The 23,902-nt window shown below is 43.8% G+C and overlaps 1 protein-coding gene across 1 annotated transcript; it reads left to right on the forward strand.

The window, feature by feature from the left end:
* The first annotated feature begins 527 nt into the window (after positions 1 to 527).
* On the forward strand, positions 528 to 18,231 carry gch1 (GTP cyclohydrolase 1). Its single transcript, XM_062523595.1, has 6 exons — positions 528 to 1,019; positions 8,936 to 9,045; positions 13,261 to 13,316; positions 14,433 to 14,464; positions 14,608 to 14,692; positions 15,492 to 18,231. The coding sequence occupies exons 1-6, from the start codon at positions 653 to 655 to the stop codon at positions 15,616 to 15,618; spliced, it is 777 nt and encodes a 258-aa protein (XP_062379579.1). The 5' UTR covers positions 528 to 652; the 3' UTR covers positions 15,619 to 18,231.
* Positions 18,232 to 23,902: the final 5,671 nt, after the last annotated feature.

Genomic DNA, 23,902 nt, shown 5'->3' on the forward strand with positions numbered 1-23,902 from the left:
ACACATGAATAGGTGGGGCAATGTTCTGCTCTTTACTTATGATCTAAATAGCCTGTAGGATTTGATTTGAAATACTGTTTTAATATACTGTGGCAAGCCAAGGCAACGAAATGTTGAGTGCGCACTGTCTTGTGTGTGATTTGAATGACAACGTCTGAGTCGGTATTTGTCACTGCGTTAATTCACCACCATTTGGATTAGACATGATGTTCCCCCACTGTAATGACCACCCGGGATACCGTTACAGCTTGTAAGCTACTTCAATAGTTCGGTCGTGATACTGAAGTGCCCAAAATGTACACACGCTGATAAAACTGACCGTGTCTTGGCCCGACTACAATGAATAGCCTGCCGCGGGCATCAATCAACTCCGAATTACTAGTTACGGCGGTTACCCTCATCCGCTTACATGTGCACAGTAGGCTACGTGACGTACTCGCCTGGCCAACCAATAGCGTCTCTCATGGATTAGCCCGTGTTTATAAAGACACAGCGTAAAGATGCCCAGAGTTGTACACAGACTGCCCTGACAGCGGTGGAAATCTAGCAGGTGGCTGCCACGGAAGACAAGCCTCTCCCGACAACGTACGTAGGCTATCTGAAGATAACACAGAAAAGTTAGTCGTGAAGGGCACCTGTGAAACAAAAAGCTATGGACCGATCCAAACAGAAGCAACTTCTTAATCAGAACGAAAAGCAAACGACGTCAGTAGTAGGTGACAGTTCAGTAAATGGACATTTTGACGGGATGGCGAAAATGAAGAGCCGCGCTGGGTTACCTCTGGCGGCGTCCGGGGAAACCAGCGGCCAGTCATCCGGTGCCATCGAGAGTTGGAGGGAAGAACGCACCCGGAGTCTGGAGGACAATGAGATGAGCTTGCCAAGTATCGCTTCTGCCTACACGACCATCCTCAGGGGGCTCGGAGAAGACCCACAAAGGCAAGGACTTCTCAAAACTCCTTGGAGAGCCGCGACAGCTATGCAGTTCTTCACTAAAGGCTACCAGGAGAAAATCATTGGTAAGAATGACATTTATATCCTAAGACAGCTGAACGTGTTTACAAACAGGCAATTTCCATGTCTTTCTCCTTAAGATTGGAAAATTTCACAAGATTCCTGTTTTTTTCTCCTGCATATTACGTTTGATGGATTAAGACTCTTTAGAAGCGCACTGAATGTGGACAGGGGTGGATTCTCTTGCGAATGTTAAATAATTATCATATTTAATTGTCTTTCTATAAGTGTTCTTTCTGCATTGTCAGTGTATGTTGTCAAAAAAATCCCTTTTGTATGTGTTTTTTTTCTTTGTCCATCCCAACTTTGGTTATCAAAACAGTTAATGATTATTTGTTAGTACTCCTGCTACATCATAGCCCTTTCCATGTATTTTAATTATTTAATATTTCATATATATATATGAAATATCTACATTCACAACCTGTCTTGGCTTTGAACCGTTTTCTCCCAACTATAGTTGCATAGCGCTTTGCAGTTACCCTCAATCTAACCATCAACCATCCTATATGCACAACACCCCTAACCACCCTGTTGCGTATATCTGGTCTGGTCAGATGAGTGCAACAGATATGTCAGAGCTCAAGTCTGACTGCTGATGGAGGGCCTTCTCCAAGGGGGTTCTTTGGAATTATGTTTTGTTCCGCCCCGGTCCATCTGTGAGCTGTGGTGTTAGTGGAGGAACCGGGAGCTGCCCCTTCTTCTCTCTCTCTCTCTCTCTCTCTCTCTCTCTCTCTCTCTCTCTCTCTCTCTCTCTCTCTCTCTCTCTCTCTCTCTCTCTCTCTCTCTCTCTCTCTCTCTCTCTCTCTCTCTCTCTCTCTCTGCCTCCCTCCCTCCCTCCTCCAATGGTCCACATCTGGACCTGGTTTGAGAAGGCCCAGAAAAGCAGTTAAAGGATGCAGACGGAATTTGTTAGGGCCACTCTCTCCCTCTCTCCCTCTCTCTCTCCCTCCCTCTCTCCCTCTCTCTCTCCTCCTCCTACTGTGAAAAACACGGTTCTGGAACTGGGGCGCGGAACCGAAAACTTGCTGAGTAATGGCGGTGGAGGATGCACCCAGCGCCCTTTGGCCTCGCTGATGTGTGCCGCCCGTGCCGTGCGCCCCAACCCACCTCCACCTCCACCTCCACCTCAAATATGGTCAAGAGGCGTGTGTGTGTGTGTGTGTGTGTGTGTGTGTGTGTGCGTACCGTTGCGGGGAGTGCAGTGAGGGGGAGACCGCACAGCTCTCTCCTGCCACTCCATTGGCTTACGCGTTCACCACCCCCTGAAAGAGCAGCCGGACTTTGCACGCCAGCATCTGCATCTTGGCTGCAGGTTTTGTGTGAATTTCAAATCACATCACTTGATTGGTGTTTTAGTTTTTTCAGACCACGGTCCATGAATTGGCTCCTGTTGCAGGTCTTTTGTTACTTTGAATTGAGATTTTGCTTCTGGTCCAAGTGCTTCCTCTGTGCCCACAGAGAGTAAAAGTTGTACAAATCAACAAGATCATGGGTGTGATTCAAACAGAGCACACAGACAATATACTGATAAAGTGTGTGAAATCTGCATTGCATTGTAAGCACCAACTACCAAATGTCTAACCCGTCACAGACTGAGCTCTCCAAAATCATACTGCCTTCTTTCACTGTCAGATAAGCGTGGCCATTAGACTAACATGGAAGCTACACCAGGCGCGTAACTGAAGCGCTCCATTCGTGGTGCGTAAAATCCATTTTAGAAGGCTGGTCTATTTTTTTATTTCATTTTTTTATGTACATGGCACTATCACATCTGCTGTAGCTACGCCCATTGATTATAGTGGAAGTTAATTGTTGCAGCAGTCGCAACACAAAAACGAAACACTTTAGCCATGTAGCTCCCCTGTAACACTTACCCAGCTTACTAATACTAATATTATAATAAAACAAATAATAATATAATAATAAAACAAACATGCTTTAGATGTGTCTGTCGCAGATGGCCATGTGGCTGTAGCATGACTTATCACAGCTGGGTTTTTTTTTTCTTTCTTTCTCCCAAACCCCCATTTGGAGACGGTCTGTCTGTAATGTGCACATCTGTAGACGTGTCCATGTGATCAAAACAGTGGCAATAGGGTTTTAGCGTCACGTGAAGCTCCATTTCAAGATGGTCTTTTTACGTCAATTTGAAGCTCCATTTGAAAATGGTCTTTTTTATGTCACATTTTTTTGTAGTGGTCTTTTTGTTGTGCGCACATCTGCATCTTCGGCGGCGGCGTCCATGTGAGGCTGGTGGATCTGATGCCAGTGGCCGGTGACTCACTGCTGAGACCCCTGGGGGGGGGGACAGGAGGGAGGCGGGGGAGGGGGGGAGGGGGTGTCATGGGTTAACAGGAAGTGACTGTGACAGAGGCAGGAGGCAGGAGGCAGGAGCGCTTGGCTGCCAGACCCCCTCTCTGTCCTCCCCCAGGGCTTTTCACCCAAGAAGCTTCTCAGAAGCCCTCTGAGTCCTTTTCCGTCGTGCTCATCTCTCCCGCTACAGTACCTTGAAAGAAGAATACCTGCAGTTGTGTTCTCCTCTGACCACCTGACCACTGATATAAGCTACAGTATGCTTTCCTTTAACAATGATAATGTGTAGTGTCCATTTTTTTTTTACATGGGTAGGGATAAATGTTGTAGTGTAGAAATCCAATCATGGACTAAAGTGAGTTTTCCCCACTTTAACGGTCCAGTTCCAGATTCAGTTTTGGAACATTGCAAGGACGTTGTTCTCCGTTCTGATTGACGGGCACCTAATCACTGCTGCGGTGAACACGGGTGCCATCAGCGCGTCAGGGCTGACTGAAGCACAGCACACTGGGCTGCAGTGAGTGCACTAATGGGTAGACTGCTAGTCTCTGCTAGCTCAACACAGCCTCTAGCTCTTGTGTGGCCCACATCTGTCTGCTCATGTTATTATACATTTATATATGTCTTCTAAGGGTGTCACGATCTCGATTTTAAATCGAAATCGATCGAAATTACATCTCAATCTCGAACTTCGAACTGAAAAGTAGAATCGACGATGCAGCCACACCCCCAACGTGACGTCCAGCATGTATGCCCAAAACGCAAAACCACACACGTGCAGCATCAACACTCCTCTAATTTTAGGCTGCAGCCAGTTAAAAAATGCACATCAACCTCTTGTTACTCTGAAATCACGGGTGTGGAAGCATTTTTGCGTTCATTCAGTTAGCCTAACACCAATTTAGCCTTCTCAACTTAGCAAGTAAAAAACCGATTTAGTTAGCCTACAGTTCAAAATGACTTTAAGGCTTAAAATGCACATTGATAAGTACTTATTCCATTAACACTAACCTTGGGTCTCTTCAGAGTGTCTTCAGAGTGTGCACAAACATTCAAAGTATGATTCTGTGTTGCTTCATTTCACTATGTTCACATGTCTATGTTTGACGTTTTTTTTTTTGTTTACAACCTCACGGATGGAACGGTTTCAAAATAAACGTTGCTTTCAAAATAAAAGCCCCCTGAAACAGAATAGGAAGAGGGCAAAAAATAAAAATGTAATAATAATAATAATGACAAGGAATGCATTAATAAAAAAAGATAGAAAATCGAATCGAATCGTGGCTTTAAAATCGAAATTAAATCGAATCGAGGATTTGGAGAATCGTGACACCCCAAATGTCTTCATATTATTAGCATTACAAGCATAATCCATTATGGGTGTACAGATACACATATTTGTACCAAACTGTTTAGGTATAGGACGTTAGGCTCAATATAGAAGTGTACCGAATACCAAATTCAGTCTTTAACAGTAGGCTTTTTTTGCATGTGAACCATACAAACATATTAAGTGGTGGACCATATGTCAGTTCAATCAATCATTTATACATCATATTTGAAATCTTTTCAAAATACCATTCTTATTGTGTATCAGCAATATCATTAGTAAAGTTTATGCTAGCAGTGGTTACAAAATTGGTGTACCGAAAATTAACCGAACGGTGACTTCAAAACTGAGGTACACACTGAACCATGATTTTTGTGTACTGTTACACCCCTAGAATCCATCGCTGTATATATACTTGTGTGTGTGTGTGTGTGTGTGTGTGTGTGTGTGTGTGTGTGTGTGTGTGTGTGTGTGTGTGTGTGTGTGTGTGTGTGTGTGTGTATTATATAAGCACACACACACACACACACAATTCTCTGTGTGTGTGTGTGTATTTATATGTATTTGTATACATATGCCATATCCCATATACTGTATATGCCCCCCCAAACACACACACACACACACACTCTTACAGTATTCTTCCATTCCTCTACCTGGCCCCTAGCAGAGGGGCCTTATGGGTTGGGCTCTGCTCAGGGATCCCTCCTGCTGCTGGGAAAGGGGCTTCCATTGGCCCAGTGGCCTTAGACTTAGTGCTAGTAGTGAGCGCTGGCAAAATAGATCCAATTTGGTTATGGTTATGGTTGTGGTTACGGTTACGGTTAAAGTATTTACTATACAGTTTTGTCCAAAGTGAAAATTGGATTAGGTTCAACTTTATTGCCATTGTGCAATTGTACAGTTTGCGTCAGAAGTGCAAAAAAGCAGAAAGTGCAATGTGATATACAAAATATAGACACGTGGTGCATAGACAGGACAAGAAATATAGTGCAGGGTTGGGAGCGGAATCCAGTTATAGAGGGAGGTATTGATGCCCAGTTCACTGAGTTTGGTGATCAGTTTGAAGGGGATGATGGTGTTGAATGTTGAACTAAACTCTATCCGCAGTATTCTCACATCTCAAATACATTCTCACACCTCAAATATATCACAAGTCACATTTACTTAATATCCCTATTTACAGTACATTTCCATCTATCCACTTAGCCAGCACCTTTATCCAAGTAGCTTCAAATGTGGCTAAATGAGCTGAGCCCCAGAGTACTGGCAGGTTCAGTACATGGCTAGATGTACTACACGGGTTTGGATTGTTCTGTCCTCACTCATTACCGCTCTTACACACACTCCCATTCTGTCACCCCCACCTCTGCCTCCTTGTGTTGTCGTGCCGACCAGAGCAACCCCCCCACCCCCGACCCCACCAGAGCGTGTAGACTGACTGCTATCTGACATCCTGACAATTCCAAAGGTTTCCATGACAACCCACTCTGTTGTCTTTATGTGTGTGGGTGTGTGTGTGTGTGTGTGTGTGAGAGAGAGAGATTTTGTGTGTCACATGAGCAATTGAGTGTATGTGTCTTAGCGCAGGGTGTGTGCAATTGAGTGTGAGTATATGTGTGTGTGTGTGCATGTGCATGTGCATGCATGTGTTTCTTGTAATTGAGTGTGTGTGTGTATGTGTGTCTATGGGTGTCGGTGTGTGTGTGTGTGTGTGTGTGTGTGTGTGTATGTGTTGATGCTGAGATATGACTAGAGCAGATGCTGATTTGATTTCCTGTTCTTTCAGTTGGTGGCAGTCATGTGAGCAGCAATAAAAGTGTGTGTGTGTGTGTGTGTGTGTGTGTTTGCTTGCGTGTGTTTGCGAAACAGGGGGTGGGATGTTTATTGAAGTCTAGAGTGGTGCTGACTGCGCGAGCAGCTGCTGCCCTCAGGTCGGACTGGACTTATTGGGTCTCAGTTTAACTCTATTTGACCAGCGCTGGCCACATCCTGCCCACAGAACACTGGCAGACAAATGACCATAATCTGATAGCGCCGGACACATCCGACAGCCCACATCAGAATGGACATGATATGGACCATAGACTGTTCTATATATACCATATACTGTATATAGAACCATATATCAATATATACCATATACCATATATACACTGTCTATGATATGGACATGATATGGACCATAGACTGTTCTATATATACTGTCAATGGACATGATATGGACCATAGACTGTTCTATACTGTCTATGATATGGACATGATATGGACCGTAGCCTGTTCTATACTGTCTATGATATGGACATGATATGGACCGTAGCCTGTTCTATACTGTCTATGATATGGACATGATATGGACCAGAGACTGTTCTATACTGTCTATGATATGGACATGATATGGACCGTAGACTGTTCTATACTGTCTATGATATGGACATGATATGGACCATAGACTGTTCTATACTGTCTATGATATGGACATGATATGGACCAGAGACTGTTCTATACATACCATATACTGTATATAGAACCATATATACCAATGTCCATATATGATATGGACATTTAAAAAACGATATTTTTACATTTAAATGTTTTTATTAACTGTCTTTTCTATTGTTTTTTTGATAAATGCACGACCTCTCCCTGTAAACTCGTCGTCCTTGTAAATGAGAGGAACTTCAATGCCCTACGAGTATAACTAAAGGTTTAAAATGCAGTGAAATGAAGCATGTTTGTTTGCTTGGCCTTTTGAAAGAGGCTACACCGCACTAAGATAAATAGAAATAGAAATAGAAATAGACAACATATCCAGTCAAAGATGCTGTCTTGTAACAAAAGAAAAGATTGTTGAGATTTGAAACTCTATTCCCAATTAAATGATGCCGCTCCCATTCCCAGTGCTGAAGCTACCTGTTGATGGACTGGAATTGTTTATGCCTGAGGGAAAAGGGCTTTTTCTCACGAGATAAATCAGCTCTTATTGAGATTCCACCTCTTTCTCCTTAATGGAGAGATAAAGAGAAATAAGAACACGTTGAGAGAGAAACCAGATGCAAAAGAGCACTCTTTTTATCACTCCAAATCCAATTTAAGTTCAATTTGAGATCTCGAAATATCCGTCTCAATCTCAATCTTGTTGCTCCTCGTTTCTCCTGGGGAGGGAGGGGGGGGGGGGGGGGCACAGGTGAGATTTCATTTCAAATGTTACTTCCCTATGGATGGCTCTGTCTGGAACACAGACTTGGGACTTTAATCACTAAATGTTTGTTGTTTTTAAAGCACCCAGTCACCCAATTTGGTGTGCCTGGGTTGCTCTTCATGTTTGTGGTTAGTTGGAACGGCTCACCTGTTGGAAGGAGGGGAGGGGTGTGTGTGTGTGTGTGTGTGTGTGCTGGGGATGCACTGTTTCCAGCTGCTCCCTTCGAGGCATTTGAAGCCTCTTTTGTGTTGCTGTCTTTTGTGTTGTTACTATTGTGGTCTCAGTGCGCTAATGAGGCCTAATGATATCAGTCTACACGGAAACACAAGGGGCGGTGGGACCCAGAGGCAAGCGGTCGGTCAGGCTGCCGTGTATCTGAGCAAACTTACTTTCTGGTGCGGCGACGGCGGCCAACACGGAAATGAAAAACCCAGAGAGGGAGAAAGGAGAGCGCATCCGCAGCGGCAGATAAAGCAGGATTTATTTGAACAATGATATGAACTAAAAGCAGGGAACGTGAATGAATGAAGCACACAGATATAAACACGCACACACACACGCGCACACACACACACACACACACACTTGTGCACGCATGCAGTGACGAGGTGTTGTTTGTTTTTCTCCCAGTGGACTGATAGCTGAAGAGGTGACTATGATGGCCATCAAGTCATACGCCCACCCAAGCATTTTCATAGGAAAGAAGGTGTTCTCGAATCCGTCAAACTTGATAAAAAGAAAAAACAGCCATCCACTTAGTTATAGCTTCCTCGTACTATCTGAGCAGTGTTGCATGTTACGTGTTTGTGTTTTTGTTTTGCTACATATTATTACTGTTTTCCTTTTGGGTATTTACGCCTTTAATTCGTGGGACAGTGAGGAGAGTGACAGGAAGTGAGTGGGAGAGAGAGATGGGGTGGGATTAGGAAATGACATCACAGTCTGATAACTCAGGCTTTGATTGATTGGCATATTCTTTCGTGTTTCTCTCGCATCATCCTTCATGCCGTGTGTGTGTGTGTGTGTGTGTGTGTGTGTGTGTCTGTGTGTGTCTCTCTGCTGTCAATCTCCAGATGTGCTGAACGACGCCATTTTCGATGAGGACCACGACGAGATGGTGATCGTGAAGGACATCGACATGTTCTCCATGTGTGAACACCACCTGGTGCCCATCTTTGGCCGGGTAAGACACCCATGGAGCCCACCCCACGGCACACCAGTGGCGACTTTTCTCAGTGGCGACTTTTATAATAATAATAATACATTTTATTTATAATGCACTTTACATCAGAGATCTCAAAGTGCTACAGGTTAAAAACAAAAATAAGATGAGCAATTTCATTAAAAAGAAAACAAAAAGAGGAAAAAGAAAAGGTTTAAGAACATCTAAAAGGGACCAAAAGCTTTGCTAAAAAGAAATGTCTTTAGGTCTTTTTTAAAACAGTCAATGGATTGTGGTGCCCTCAAGGTGTCAGGGAGGGAGTCTTTTCTTAGAAGAGACTTTGAGACACAACACTCAAAGAATCCTCCATAGAAGTCCTAGACAGTATAAGAAGTAGACACAGCCAAATGATTAGGGAGCTACTCTAACAAAGAGTGGAGTAGGTTGAAATGAATAACCAGTTTATCCATAGCAACCAAAGACACGAGTGAAGATTTACAGCTTTCATTTCAAATCACAAACAGACCATAATAACCAGAGAGGGAGAAGAATCACCAGAGCACACAGAGCTGGGTCTTCATTGATTTTATTGTGGCGCACAGCAGACTGACGTTGCGATGGGTGTCTATTCTATACCATCTTCATTACAGTCCTCTGTGTGTGTGTGTGTGTGGTGTGTGTGTGCGTGCATGTGCGTGTGTGGCCTGAGTGTTTTTGGCAAGACTGTAAATGTCCTGGGTGACAGAGCTCTCTAACTCTCTCTAATGTAATTCCCCAAACTCCCTGAGATAGCCACGACTAATCCAACTTAAATGTGAACATGAGCCACTCTCTGATCATTCTCAGTGGGAGTTTGTAATCTCTTTACAGTTGAGAATTGATGGAGACTTTACTCTCTCTCTCTCTCCCTCTCTATCTCTCTCTTCCTTTATCTCTCTCCCTCCCTCTCTAGACTGCTAGTAAAGCCTCCTTGTGCTCAGTATTGATAGTGTCACTCTCCGGAGCCCGTAGGCTGAGCTTGTTTTTAATTAACGCTGTTGTAAGGAGAGGAACCTGAAGCCATGCTTACCTCTAAACCATGTTAGCGTTAGCGTCACGTGAAAACAATGCATCGCCCTTCTTTTTCTTCCTCACAGCTTTGACATTAACCCCCCCACACTCAAACTCTCTCTCTCTCTTTCTCTCTCACACTCACACACACCCACACACACACAGTTTGTCACACACAGGCTCCCTGCAGGTGTTTGGCATTTAAAACAAAAAGAGAGATGCTGTTGACTCCTGTCATGGTGTAAATGGCCATTGATGACAGAGCAGGCCATTGATCAAGGCTGTGTGTGTGTGTGTGTGTGTGTGTGTGTGTGTGTGTGTGTGTGTGTGTGTGTGTTGTTCTTTTTCCGGTAATTTTGTTTGTCAGATGCTGTCAGAGGGACAGTGTTTCCGTGCTCCACCCCCCACTGATAGCCGTAGCTGCCTCACTCATCGCCCTCCACATGCATTTATCACACAACATCTCTCTCTCTCTCCATCTCTTTCTCTCTCTCTCTCTCCCCTATCTCTCCATCTCTCTCCCTCTACCCCTTTTATCTCCCTCTCCCTCTCTCTCTCTCCCTCTCTCTCTCTCTCTCTCCCTCTCTCTCTCTCCTCACTTATACACGCCATATATTTGCCACACAACATCTCACTTGTATCTCTTTGCCTCTAGCTCTCTTCATATTTAGCCTCATACATCTACAATATTCATCTTGGAATATAGCCGCATTTAACACACAGATCCTCTGCCAATATAGATATATCTATTTATCGCAGAACTCTTTATAGCCGTATTTCACACACAGATCCTGAGCAAATATAGATCTATTTATCGCAGAACTCTTTCTAGCCGTATTTCACACACAGATCCTGAGCCAATATAGATCTATTTATCGCAGAACTCCTTACATATAGCCCTATTTAACACAGAGGTGGTCAAAACGTACAGCTCTACTGTAGATATTTCCCAGCTCTTCACTTCCTCCCCTTTACATTGTATCTGTTGAGTTGCATCTCTCATTATTCGATTCAATTATATTTACACAGCCTTTTATGCCTGATCTTTTCCTCCTTTTGAGTTGTATCTCGTATCTCACAGATTATTCCCTTCAATATATTGCCCAGTATATAGTTTTATGTCTGAACCCCCCCCCCCCCCCCCCCCGTCTATGTAACTCGCACCCCAACACAGGCACTCTACATCTCCCCAACATATCACATATCACCACTGACCCTTGACCCCTAATGATAATATCTCCAACTGTTTACCTCACACCTTCCCACCGCCCTTAACAACACAATGACTCACCAGTTTCTTTAAAAGGATTGCCCATTTGGTATTTGAAGAACATTTTATTTTAGGCATACTCTCTCTCTCTCTCTCTCTCTCTCTCTCTCACACACACACACACACACACACATGAATATACTTATCTGTGTTTCCTCGAAACGTTGTGCTTTTCTGAGCATCTCATTTTGGTCTCGGTCAGACTCATCTTTCTCTCTCTCACACACACACACACACACACACACACACACACACACAGCATGGTGGCATCACTCATCTCTTATTGGACACGGCAGCGGGAGAAAAGAACACTTTTATCTCCCCTCTCTCCTACTGCGTTCAAACGCTCACCTGATATTGAAAAAGTCCAAGTGTGTTTGTGTCTCTTTCCCCTCGATGGCAGCCAGGATTACCAGGGCTGAATGGGGGCCAATAGAGTTCAACGATGGCCGCTTTGAAAGGCATTATCAAGACTGAACAGAGAGAGAGAGAGGGAGGGGGAGAGGGAGAGAGAGCAAGAGAGAGAGAGAGAGAAGAAAGAGGGGATAGGAAAAGGAGAGAGTGCCAAGAGAGCGAAATGGTGGCGTGCGTGTTGTGCCTGCCCTTTCTCTCGGTTTGTTTCATCAAATTGTTGGTGACATTTGAAGAGAGCGCGCGTGTGTGTGTGTGGAGCGGGTGGAGCGGGTGGAGCGGGTGGAGCGGGTGGAGCGTGTGGAGGGGGTGGAGGGGATGGTGGATATAGAGTGGTGTTGGAGAAGTACAGCTGCCAGCCACATATACTGTAGACAAGTACAGACACAATGGGAGGGATGGAGGGATGGACAGACAGACAGACAGTTCACTGGCACAGACAGACAGACAGACAGACAGACAGACAGACAGACAGACAGACAGACAGACAGACAGACAGACAGACAGACAGACAGACAGACAGACAGACAGACAGACAGACAGACAGACAGACAGACAGACAGACAGATCACTGGCATAGCCAGAAAGACAGAGAGGCTGGATGGATAACAAAACAAAGGACTAAAGGGCCATTTGTCACTCAAAAAACGATAACGACATCAAAATGTCGTTCTAGATCATATGAATGACCGTGTCCACACAGCCCATCCTTTAAGACAGGTAGAGGGGACAGGTGGACAGAGAGGTGTGCCAGAGACAGAAACCAGACAGCCACTTAAAGAGAGTACATGTGGGTGTATGGAGCAGGTGGAGGGCTGTTGGAGGAGAACAGTGCCAGCCACACTCAGACACGTAGAGATGGAGAGGGATGGATGGATGGACAGACAGGCAGACAGGCAGACAGACAGGCACCTCACTGGCATAGGCAGAAAGACAGACAAAACAGAAGAGGATAAGAAAGCAAAGGACTAAGAGAGGTATGGAGGACAGGAGGACAGAGAGAGGTGGAGCAGGAACATTGACAAGTCATGCTGAGAGAGAATGACCAACAGAGAGGCTTACAGGTGGGCAGGAAGAAGTAATCAGACAGACAGACAGACAGACAGACAGACAGACAGACAGACAGACAGGTTCCTAATCATGGGGGCAGACAGACAGGCAATAGAATAGTGAGTAAGACAGTAGAACAGAGAGTGAGACAGACAGACATACACACACACACACACAGACACAATTGCAACTGCAATTCTGACCTGTCACTCAGACACATATCAGATATCATATCATATCTCTTCCCGATGTGGGTGCTGGTCCAGAGTCCCCTGCAGCCTGAATGTACACTCTGTTTCAGCAGTTGATTTACTGTAGGACTCATAAACCTCTTGACCCTCTGGAGACCACTCTCTTTAGGACCATGAGGACGCCCTGAAGACATGTCCACATTTCCTGAACATTCTTCTAAAGAGACCCGGTCACTGTTTCTGTTTTGTGTTCTGTCCACACAGGTGCATATAGGCTACCTCCCCAATAAGAGAGTGCTTGGGCTCAGCAAACTGGCCAGGTGAGGACTACAATTGGTGTGTGTGTGTGTGTGTGTGTGTGTGTGTGTGTGTGTGTGTGTGTGTGTGTGTGTGTGCGTGCGCGTGTGTGATTGAGAGAAAGCATTAAGCCTCAAGTGTGAAGAAGTGTTTGTGTCTGTGTGCATGCCTTAATTAGCAAATGATCAGATGCTGTCAATAAGTGAATGAGGGACTTTGTAAATTAGTGCGTGTGCATGCGTGCGTGCGTGTGTGTGTGTCTGTATCTGTATCTGTATCTTTATGTATGAGTAGGGAGCGGGGTAGCTGTGTGCTGTGCCTGAGTGTGTGTGTGTGTGTGTGTGTGTGTGTGTGTGTGTGTGTGTGTGTGTGTGTGTGTGTGTGTGTGTGTGTGTGTGTGTGTGTGTGTGTGTGTGTGTGTGTGTGTGTGTGTGTGTGTGTATGTGGGACTGGTGAGCTAAGGTGCTAAGCTGAGTGTGTGATTGAGTGTGTTAGTTACTATATGTCCATAAGGAGATTACTCCAAGTGTCCAGCAGTGAAGGATGCCAGTCAGGATCCTGATCCAACCTGACCCCAATACCTGCAGCTTAACACATGCGCAAACACACACACACACTCACACACACGCACTCACAAACAACCACTTCTTCACACCTGCAGCTTAATGCTTTTATTCTCAATCACAATCACAATCTCACACACACAACAACAACAACACCGTCACACCTGCAGCATGTCCAAACCACACACATACAGTACACACACAAACATACCTCAGGATTCTAGCCATCACACTTCGGCCTTCATCGTTAAATGACGAGTCGTCTCCACTGTTGCTCTGTTGTTATGTTGGAACACTAGGATGAACACGAGGAAGACAACATTATCAATACACTCTATAAGGAATTAAGTTTTATAATTCAGTCTTCAAATGGTTAAGCGATTTCATTCTGAAAATGTATTCACTCACAGCCCATACATATACAGATACAAACACATGTTGTTGTCACATGCTTTTGTATGTATTGTTATGTTAAAGTGAGCTAATTAATGGGCTGGAATGGAATCCCTGCCACTTGAGTTCTGTGAGCTAATCACGCCTCTGTGTTGTCTTGTCCTCCTCCTGTTCTTCTCACAGGATTGTTGAGATCTACAGCAGGAGACTACAAGGTATTTACTTCAACTCTCGCTTGGACGCAGGCTCAGCGCAGCTGGCTGTTTGGTCAGCTGTTCATTCTAGGAGCTGTGTCTGGATCTGTGTATGAATGTAATCATCTTGTATTGTGCGTGTGTGTGTGTGCGTGTGTTTGCAGTCCAGGAGCGGTTAACGAAACAGATCGCCGTGGCGATCACTGAGGCGCTGCAGCCCGCTGGCGTGGGAGTGGTCATCGAAGCAACGTAAGACGCCAGACCATAATAATGACCACAGATGAAGGAGTAATGATTCATTAGTTAGACTGAGAGAGTACAGTATATTTTACTTTCTGACAATGCAGTGAAACGTTCCACATGTTGTTGAATATGTTGAAAATGCAGTGCCTAAAGAAAATATATTTTTTTATCATGGTTATGTCCGTTATTGGAGGTTATTTTTCAACGGCAGTATTTGATGAGCGCTAAAGTGACAATATTTTTAAATATATCTACAGTAGATCCACCGTAAAACATACTGAGGATGTTTTTGAACATATCTATATAATAGTAGATCTACAGTGAAACGTACTGAGGATGTCTTTGAGTATATCTATATAATAGTAGATCTAGAGTAAAAACATACTGAGAATGTGCTCTGGCACTAAGTGTGTGCCATAAGTCACCCAGCCACACAGTGGTCATGTTGGATTGTATTTATGAATGTAATGTGTGTTCATAATTCCTATCTAACTCTGCCCCCCCCCCCCCCCAACCCCCCATCACTCAATTCAATTCAGTTCAGTTCAATTCAAGTGAGCTTTATTAGCAGGACAGATATTTTTGCCTTGAACATTTAAACATAAGTTAGAATGCTTGGAATACAATATATGGCAAGGGCAAATACTGTAGATATTCATCCAAGACATCTCTCTCTCTCCCTCCCTCTCTCTCTCTCTCCCTCTCCCCCCTCTCCCCCCTCTCCCCCCTCTCTCCCCCCTCTCTCTCTCTCCCTCCCTCTCCCCCCCCCCCCCCCCCCCTCTCTCCCCCCCCTCTTTGTCTGCAGGCACATGTGTATGGTCATGAGGGGTGTTCAGAAGATGAACAGTAAGACGGTCACCAGCACCATGCTGGGCGTGTTCCGCGAGGACCCCAAAACACGCGACGAGTTCCTTACGCTCATCAGGAGCTGAGGTGACCCCCCCCCCTCTCCCACCCAACTCCCCAACACACACTTACACACACACACACACACACACACACACACACACACACACACACACACGTACACACACATCGTGATCAGTCGCTCGTGAGGCTGGCGGGGACCTGGACAGACCTCCTGGCTGCCCCGTGCTGTCTGGACGGTCAGATCGGCGTCTCTCAGCAGCCTCTCAGGACAAGGAGGACTCGTCTGGTCTCTCTGGGTGCCTCTCATTTGGTCTTTTATACATCCTCCCTTCCTCCTCGGGCCTCGATCCTCACTGATCTACATAAAGAATGATGGGGCGGCAACAATGGGATAGTCTATCCAGTTTTAGTTGTAGATCAGTGGCCCATCGGGGATCGAGCATCGAGGATCGAGGAGAGATGTTGGGAGGCACCCCCAGTGTGCCTCTGTCTTACCTCCCCCCTCTCTCCTCCTCTCTCTCTCTCTCTCTCTCTCTCTCTATCTGTCTCTATCTCTCTGTTGTCCTGTGTGTGTCTCATTGGTGTGTGTGCCAGTACATGAGCATGTGTGTGTGTGTCAAGTGTGTCTCGTAAAAGTGAGCTCAACCTGTTAGTCTTAGTGCAACTTTTCGAGGTGAATTTTTTTTTTGCACACCCCTAACGCGTGTGTGTGATTGTGTGTGTGTGTGTGTGTGTGTGTGTGTGTGTGTGTGTGTGCGTGTGCGTGTGCATGTGCATGTGTGTGTCTTGGTACTTTGTGGGTAGCCTACGGCCCACTGACGTCTATCAAAGAAGGTCCTTGATCCTAAGGCAGTGCGCTGGAATATGCTCAGCATATCAAATCCCATTAAACTAGAGGATTCTTTTCATTAAAAAAAATATTATTTTAAATTGTATTCATTTTCAACATTGATATAAATATGTATTTGATTATGAAATCTATTCAATATTCTCGTAAAAAGGCTAATATCCATACTCCACAGGTGTAAAAGGAAAGAAAGCTTAACCCCCAATCAACACTCAACTGCTTTTTGGTCATATCTTTGCATCTGTTTATTATTATTATTATTATTATTATTATTATTATTATTATTATTATTATTGATTATTATTTTAACATTTGCATTTTATGTTATTTGCTTGCGTTTGCATTCAAAGATATAAATACAGGAAGTGCTTTCCATTTGGAGGTACGGTACGTGCTAGACGTGGGCAGCTACTCCTGCTGATCCTTACCGTCCATACTGTATCTGGCATCAAGAATCCCGCTAAGTACTAATAAATATGGATATGTAGTTATTGGGACCGTCTGCTGATGCTCCATCAGGCACCAGTGGTCTGTAAAAGTCCCATGCAGAGGGTGCTGCATGAACAGATTGTGTGTTGTGGGTTACATGTGATGTCTAAGTGTTGCCTGGTGTTTGTATTCGAAAAGCTATCATATCCAGGAAAACAAAAAGACCAAAGTTCAAGAGTGCGATAGGCAAGAATTACCCCCCCCCCCCCTTTTTTTTTTTAGAATAAAAATAGACTGAAATCGTGAACAGTATTTTTTGTAGGGATGTGTCAGCTCCCTCTTTGACAAATGGCATTGCGTCCATGATCTAGACTCTCTGGATTTAAGAGTCCATTGTATTGCTAATATTCTCACAGCAGTGAGTACTTGATGTGTACTCTTGTGTTTAATATCTGCGATGTAAAGCTTGTGAAACTGTCTTCTTCTTGTCTCTTTCTGTATTTTCATGTAAGAAAAAGAGAAAAGAATAGCCTTACTATTTTTAAACAGGAACATGGCCACAAAACGACGGATTTAATATATGTAACCAATTAAGGAAAAAAGAAATTGTAAACGAATTCATCTGTCACACTGTATCTCTCTGGCCCTGTTTACCTGAGGCTAAATCGGGTAGTGCTAATTCAGTGTCTGCTTTCTACATACAACTCATGGAAATGCAGGTGTCTTTTAAAGCTGAGAGCTCAAACCATCTGACGTGCACTTTAGCATAATACTGTATAAATGCATTTGCCTTGTCTGGCCATACATGTGAAATGGTTTGGTCCATGAGTCGGTGTGTGAAAGATCGACACCCATTCGATAAGGAAGTCTGTGAAATGTGATTTAGGAGAATAAAATGCTCTTAGCTTTACATCCCATCTGCTGTAAATGCATTACGTTTATACATCTGTATGTATACGCCATAGGTTCACAAAGCTAATAATGTCTATTTGATATGATTAATGCGCAGCATGTAAACAGGGCCTGTTGTGTCTGTTGTATTCAAGATGAGAGTGATGAACACGGTCAGTATTGAAATGTCTGAAATCTTTAAAAGTGGTGATGTGTTTGTGCGTGTGTTATGAAGTGTACTGTACGGAGTGTACTGTTCTCTGTCCAGATGTTCGGAGTGTTCTTGACCGTCTTTGTGAAGTGCGGTCAAACGGGCGACGAGGGCCAGTTGAGGGCCAGTTGAGGGCCTCCTCCGCCTCTCCTCAAGACATTCGTGTGGCCTTTTACAATGAGGATTGTGTGACGGTTCTCATCCCAGCCTTGGGAAATCTTTTGTCATATTTGACGTTCTCTCTTACCTGTCTGGTAACTTTACTTTGAAAAGATATTAAATCCATATATGATACAACATTTAAGTGAACACTATTTACTTTAACCACATATTGGTTGCTTGATGGCATGCACTGTACAGTATGTGGAAGAAAATGATTAGCATATCTCAAGTCACCATTAACTGGTATAGCTAATATGTGTATGGTTACAGGTGATATGTATGGTTACAAGTGATAATTCACTGTTTTCAGCTTCACACAAAGTAAATATACTTCATAGTTTGCAACATTTCTTAAACCAGGAATATCACTTTCACTTAAAACTGAATTAACTGAATATTACTTTAATTTAATCCCACTAATAAATCGGTCAATGAAAAAGGAAAGAAACAGTCCATAACCATTACTGTTTTCCTGCTTAAATGTACCACTACTACAGAATAAACCTGCAAACAGAACACAACACAAAGGGTGGTCCATTGGAGACTTCAGTGACTCAGCATTCTTTGTCTTGCACACTTGTGGGCTGTCTTTTGGAAATAAGAATCTCTTCTCATTGGCTGGTTGTGGTATTGGCCACACTGATTGGTTAACAGAGAGAGGAGGTGGTGGATTCCTGTCATGCTCTTTGGCTGTTTGACAGCGATAAGCGATTAAAACCAACATCCCCCCCAAAAAAGACACAGAACATGTATTTTTCCAAAGTTACTCTTTAATACTTTTTTGTCTGTGGTTATTACAAAGACATCAAGCATGTAACACAGACCCCATAGAACAACAAACAAACAAACAAACAAACAAAAAGAACATTCAAAATCATGACAGCTCCCCGACAGATAACACACCACATCTCTCCCATCAGTTGTACGTACAGTACACAACGTTCTGTCTCACAACATAACACACACACACACACACACTCAACACACATTCTAATGCACACAACGCATGAATGGAGTCTCCACTGAAGTTATGCAGCGTATATGAACCATGGGTATACTGTATATGTATGTAGTGTACGCGTTTGTGATCTCTGGACAGGTTAATGTGATAATCCAATCAGACGTTCAGTTACTGAATTCCACAGATTCGAATGGATTTCAGAAGCTAAATCGGTCGTCACTGAATCACCCCATTTGCCCGTGGGACAGGATATGACACGGTGTGTGTGTTTTAGAGGGGTTCCAAACTCACTCTCAAACTCTGTTTTCCATTCGAGCTCTAGCAGGGGAGAGCCTTCAATGGAGAGTCAGAAGAAACAGATCCGTCCAGATCTGTGAACTTCATACAGGATCTCAGAGTCATAAGCGAAGTACAGACTTGAACTACCCTGCCCCCAGGATTCATGACACCCTACGTGTGTTGAAGTCATCCTTAGAGGAAAGAAAAACAAAAGAAAGAAAGAAAAAATGGCCTCTGATACAGGTCATGCCAAGTGGGACGCAGCATTACTGGTATTGATTTCTGGGGACATAGGACATATGTACAAAATTACAGAAGACACACAATCCATACTTTCACATACACACACACACACACACACACATAGACAAATATATATAATATATATTTATATATACATCTGTTTGTTTGTTGTACAGTCAGGTGTATCTCTTTACTTCATATCAGCATTGAAAGTACCTACAGAGTACAGAAGCCCAAGAAGCGGACATCGCTGGGACCAGCACGAAAAAAAATAAAGGAATCATTTCTCGTCTGTCTGCAACCCCAACAGGAGAGTATGCTGTCTCTGAACCAATCACGTTTGTGGTTTGTAATGATGTCACCATTCGCCAGCCAGCCGCCAAACACATCTGTAGTTGCTTTCCTCTGAAATATTATTACACTTTAAAGTCCATATAAAACCATTTACATTTTGGGTAAATGTCAGAGTACAAAAAAGGCACTGCCATTTGTTATCCTAAGTATGACTTCCCAGCCTCTTGCATGCATTTCTAAAATATAAATTACATATTTTTTGTCTTTTTCCCATTCTTTTTAGTAAATTTTTGGTGTTTTTTTTTTAAACGTAAGATATTCTTTTTAAAATATATATTTATATATATGTAAGCCTGCAGTCAATACAGGACATCGGCTCTTGAGAATAACAAAAAAAAAAAAAAACTGAACAAACAAAAAAATAGAAAAATCCAACGAGCGCACAGTAAAGCGGTAGGGCCATTACAGTATGGATGCATGAGTTTATAAAACAAAACTGAAAAACAAAAAGAAAACACATCTCATCACATAGACAATGCAATAGGACTAACATGCAGATTCTTGAAAAAAACAAAAACAAACTAAAGAAACTGTAAAAAAAAAGAGAGGCTTCATTTACACTAAATTAAATAGTATACATAATTTTTTTTTTTTTGGAATATCAAGGTAGCATCTAAACAGTAATACTGTGGGTTTGCAGCGTCTACCCTGCACTGGTGACCTATGTTAACAGCTGTTTGCACTTAAAGGGAGACGCGTCAGCTTTACGTCCATTGGAGGCGTTGCGTAGCTGGAGGCTTAGCTCTCATACGAGCGCCCCCTCTCTCTCCATCCCTCCTCCGAGCCGAGACAACCGCTAGCGCCTCTGACGTGCCCCTAACACACGTTCCCCCAATAAAGGACTTTGGCCAAGACGAGTATAGACGGTACACGCACACCGTGTGAGTTCCCAGGGAGACAGGGGGGCCCCCCAAATCTCATCCCATATGGGTCCATCTGGCGCCCCCTGGTGGTGACAGACGTGTGCACTAGCATGGTGTGTCCCGGGCCAGAGCTGTCTGGGATGTGACATGCTGTGCTGTTAGCGTCTGGGAGAGTAGCGCGGCGCAGAGTGGCACAGCGAGCGGTTCTCCGTCTCTATGTGGAACAGGTGCCGGAACCCAATCTGTGTGTGTCCCTCATCGCATCCAGACGTTCGTTCACCAGTGACACACGGTACTTGATGCTTTGTGTTTGTTTCTCATCGCCATGCTTTTGCTTTGTCTGGTAGGTTTTTTTTTTGTTAATTCAGTTTCGCTGAGGTGACATGGTTCCATGTAGAAAGTGTTTTTGACATTTGGAAAAAAATAAAAATAAAACAACAACAATAACAACAACAACAAGAACAACAACAACAGCTTTCGGTGAGCTGCAGCTCCATGCGAGTACTTCAGGCACTCAGTCACCTGCCTATGCTGACCAGGAGCTCTCGCATCACAACAACAACAAGCCAAAAGAACTACTCACTCCACACTCACCATAGGCACTGAGGACTACAACTTAAGTGTCTCATCATCAGCAAAAAGGAAAGAAGTCTGAGAGAAACGACTGATATGTCTATCTTTCAAAACTATCAAATAAACACATGGGAGATTATAGTTTCAAAATAAAACAAAAAATAACTATGTTGATATTTGAGATGTACATATGGTTACCAGCCATAGCAAGTTAATATATATGGTATCTTAAATAATACACCTAACGAATACAATAGTCATCTCTGAAACATTAATAGAAAACAAAAAAACAAGAATAAATAATTATTTGAATGAGCTAATAATATCTATTCAAATGGCAGTGAGATGGGGCTTCAAAGTCTGTGTAAGTTTATAAAAGTTTATAAAATCTCAGACAAAGAGGCACCTGTTATAATGACACAATGAAGCCAGGCAATGGTTTCATAGCTATGCCAAAACATTAGCTGACATGCTTTTAACGCAACGCTTAAAGTCACACTCCTGCTTTCAACGCAACGCTTAAAGTCACACTCCTGCTTTTAAGGCTGGGCATGCACGGGTAGGCGGCAGAAGACTCGCTCGGACACGAGTGACCCATTGTCTCCTTGGAGACACACACACATACACACTCTTTCTTTCTCTCTCCTCTTTGAGCTAAAAGCAAATCACCTAGCTGTGACAGACCACTCGGACGTGGTGTCACAACGATTCACTAAACACACGCACACACAGACACACACACAAGCCCTCAGATCGGCTCAAAACACACACCTGTCACTTGTGCATAACACACAATCACTCTCTCTCTCTCTCTCTCTCTCTATCCCTCCCTTTTAATACTACACGTAGAGGAGACAGCAGCCTGCACTCATCTTTTCTGCTGTTTAGGCCGTCCCATCTCTGTCAGCTCTGATGAGAGGCCTGGGCGCGCTGTGCACTTAGAGAGAGAGAGGAGGGGAATTCGTTCGGGCAATTTCACCCAAACATGATTGGCTTCAGGCCAGGGGCGTCTTTGAACGGGCACCAAGCAGGAGGGGTCACTAGAGCCAGTCTCTACACCAGGGGGCACTAGTGGGGTCATCACCACGAGGGGGAAAAGGAGGCGGACACTGACCACGACCCATCTTAGAGCCAGTCACACTCTGAGGAGGATTGCTCTGCATTGACACGACAGATAGCATGGTTCTGGAAGAGAGAGCCTTGCTCTTTGAGTGTGTGTGTATGTGTGTGTGTGTGTGTGTGTGTATGTGTGTGTGTGTGTGTGTATGTGTGTGTGTCTGTCTCCCCGGACATCAGGTGAGTGCTCCTGCCTGAAATGTCTCCTCTGGTGAGCCCATGAGTGGCGATTTCTGTCCAGCGTCAGGGCTGGATTTGTTCCGGAACTATCCGCTATGTGAGTCTGGTGTACACCAGTCCCCCTCCACCCCACCCAACCCCACCTCGGCCCCGAGAGACTGTCTACGGAAACAAAAACAAAACAACACACAAAAAACAATAACTTTTAAAGCACTGAAAAAAATGAACAAGAAAAAAAAAATGTTCAACCCTCATTTAAAAAGGGCTTGAAACGGCCCTTGACATATTCAAACAAATTTGATTATAAAAACAAAAAAAGCTTTTAGATTTAAAAAAAATCTGAGCCCCTTTTTGAACAGAAAATCCAAAGGATCTTCAAGTGTGAATAACCACAGTGGCAGATAATCTCCTGACGTAGAGCTTATTCTTTTATCATCGCATCTACACTGATCAAAATCCATCGAATAGCACACATACAAATAACTAATGACTTAAATTAAGACGACACTGGAAATCAGTATACAGAGTCCACACGACTAGCCTCATTTTTTGATCTAAAAATAAAAAAATAAAATAAAAAGAACAACTAACTACCTATCATGGTGTGCAGAAGTACTGTACTACCACTTTTGGCCACCAGATGGAGATAATGACTAAAGAAATTCTTTTCCACAGTGAATGACAGCTCTGAGGAAGAGAGCTTGGGCACACAGCATGGGGAGAAGATTCCTCACTCTGTCACCCTGTGAAAATCAGCATACACCTCGCTCTCTCTTTCTGTCAGTTCATGTGTGCAATTCACTGTTTGCTTTCAAAAGATATATATATAGATATATATAAAAAAAAAAACACTATTTCTGACCTCAGGTCAATTAAAGCAAAAAAATTATCCAGAGCTCCATATGCCCCAATTACACTGACATTATGTCACTTGAACCTGTAACACACATAACACACACACACACACACACACACACACACGTCTGAAAGCCCTGTGTAGATATTACAACTCTAACGCGGAGGGAGGCAGCCCAAACGATGACCACTAGCTCGGCTAGGGAAGGCCTGCGTGTGACCACCTATCCGCGGCAGAATATCCTAAGAGCTCGATCCAGTCCGACGGAACCCTTATGCAAAACAAAAACAAAAACGGCGAACGGAGAACTAGCTTAAGAACACAACACCACTGATCGGATTCCATTTACTGTCACTGAGCGCCACCTCACACTCTCCCCCC

This window comes from Sardina pilchardus, chromosome 20 (assembly GCF_963854185.1).
Source record: "Sardina pilchardus chromosome 20, fSarPil1.1, whole genome shotgun sequence".
In the NCBI taxonomy this organism is placed as follows: Eukaryota; Metazoa; Chordata; class Actinopteri; order Clupeiformes; family Clupeidae; genus Sardina; species Sardina pilchardus.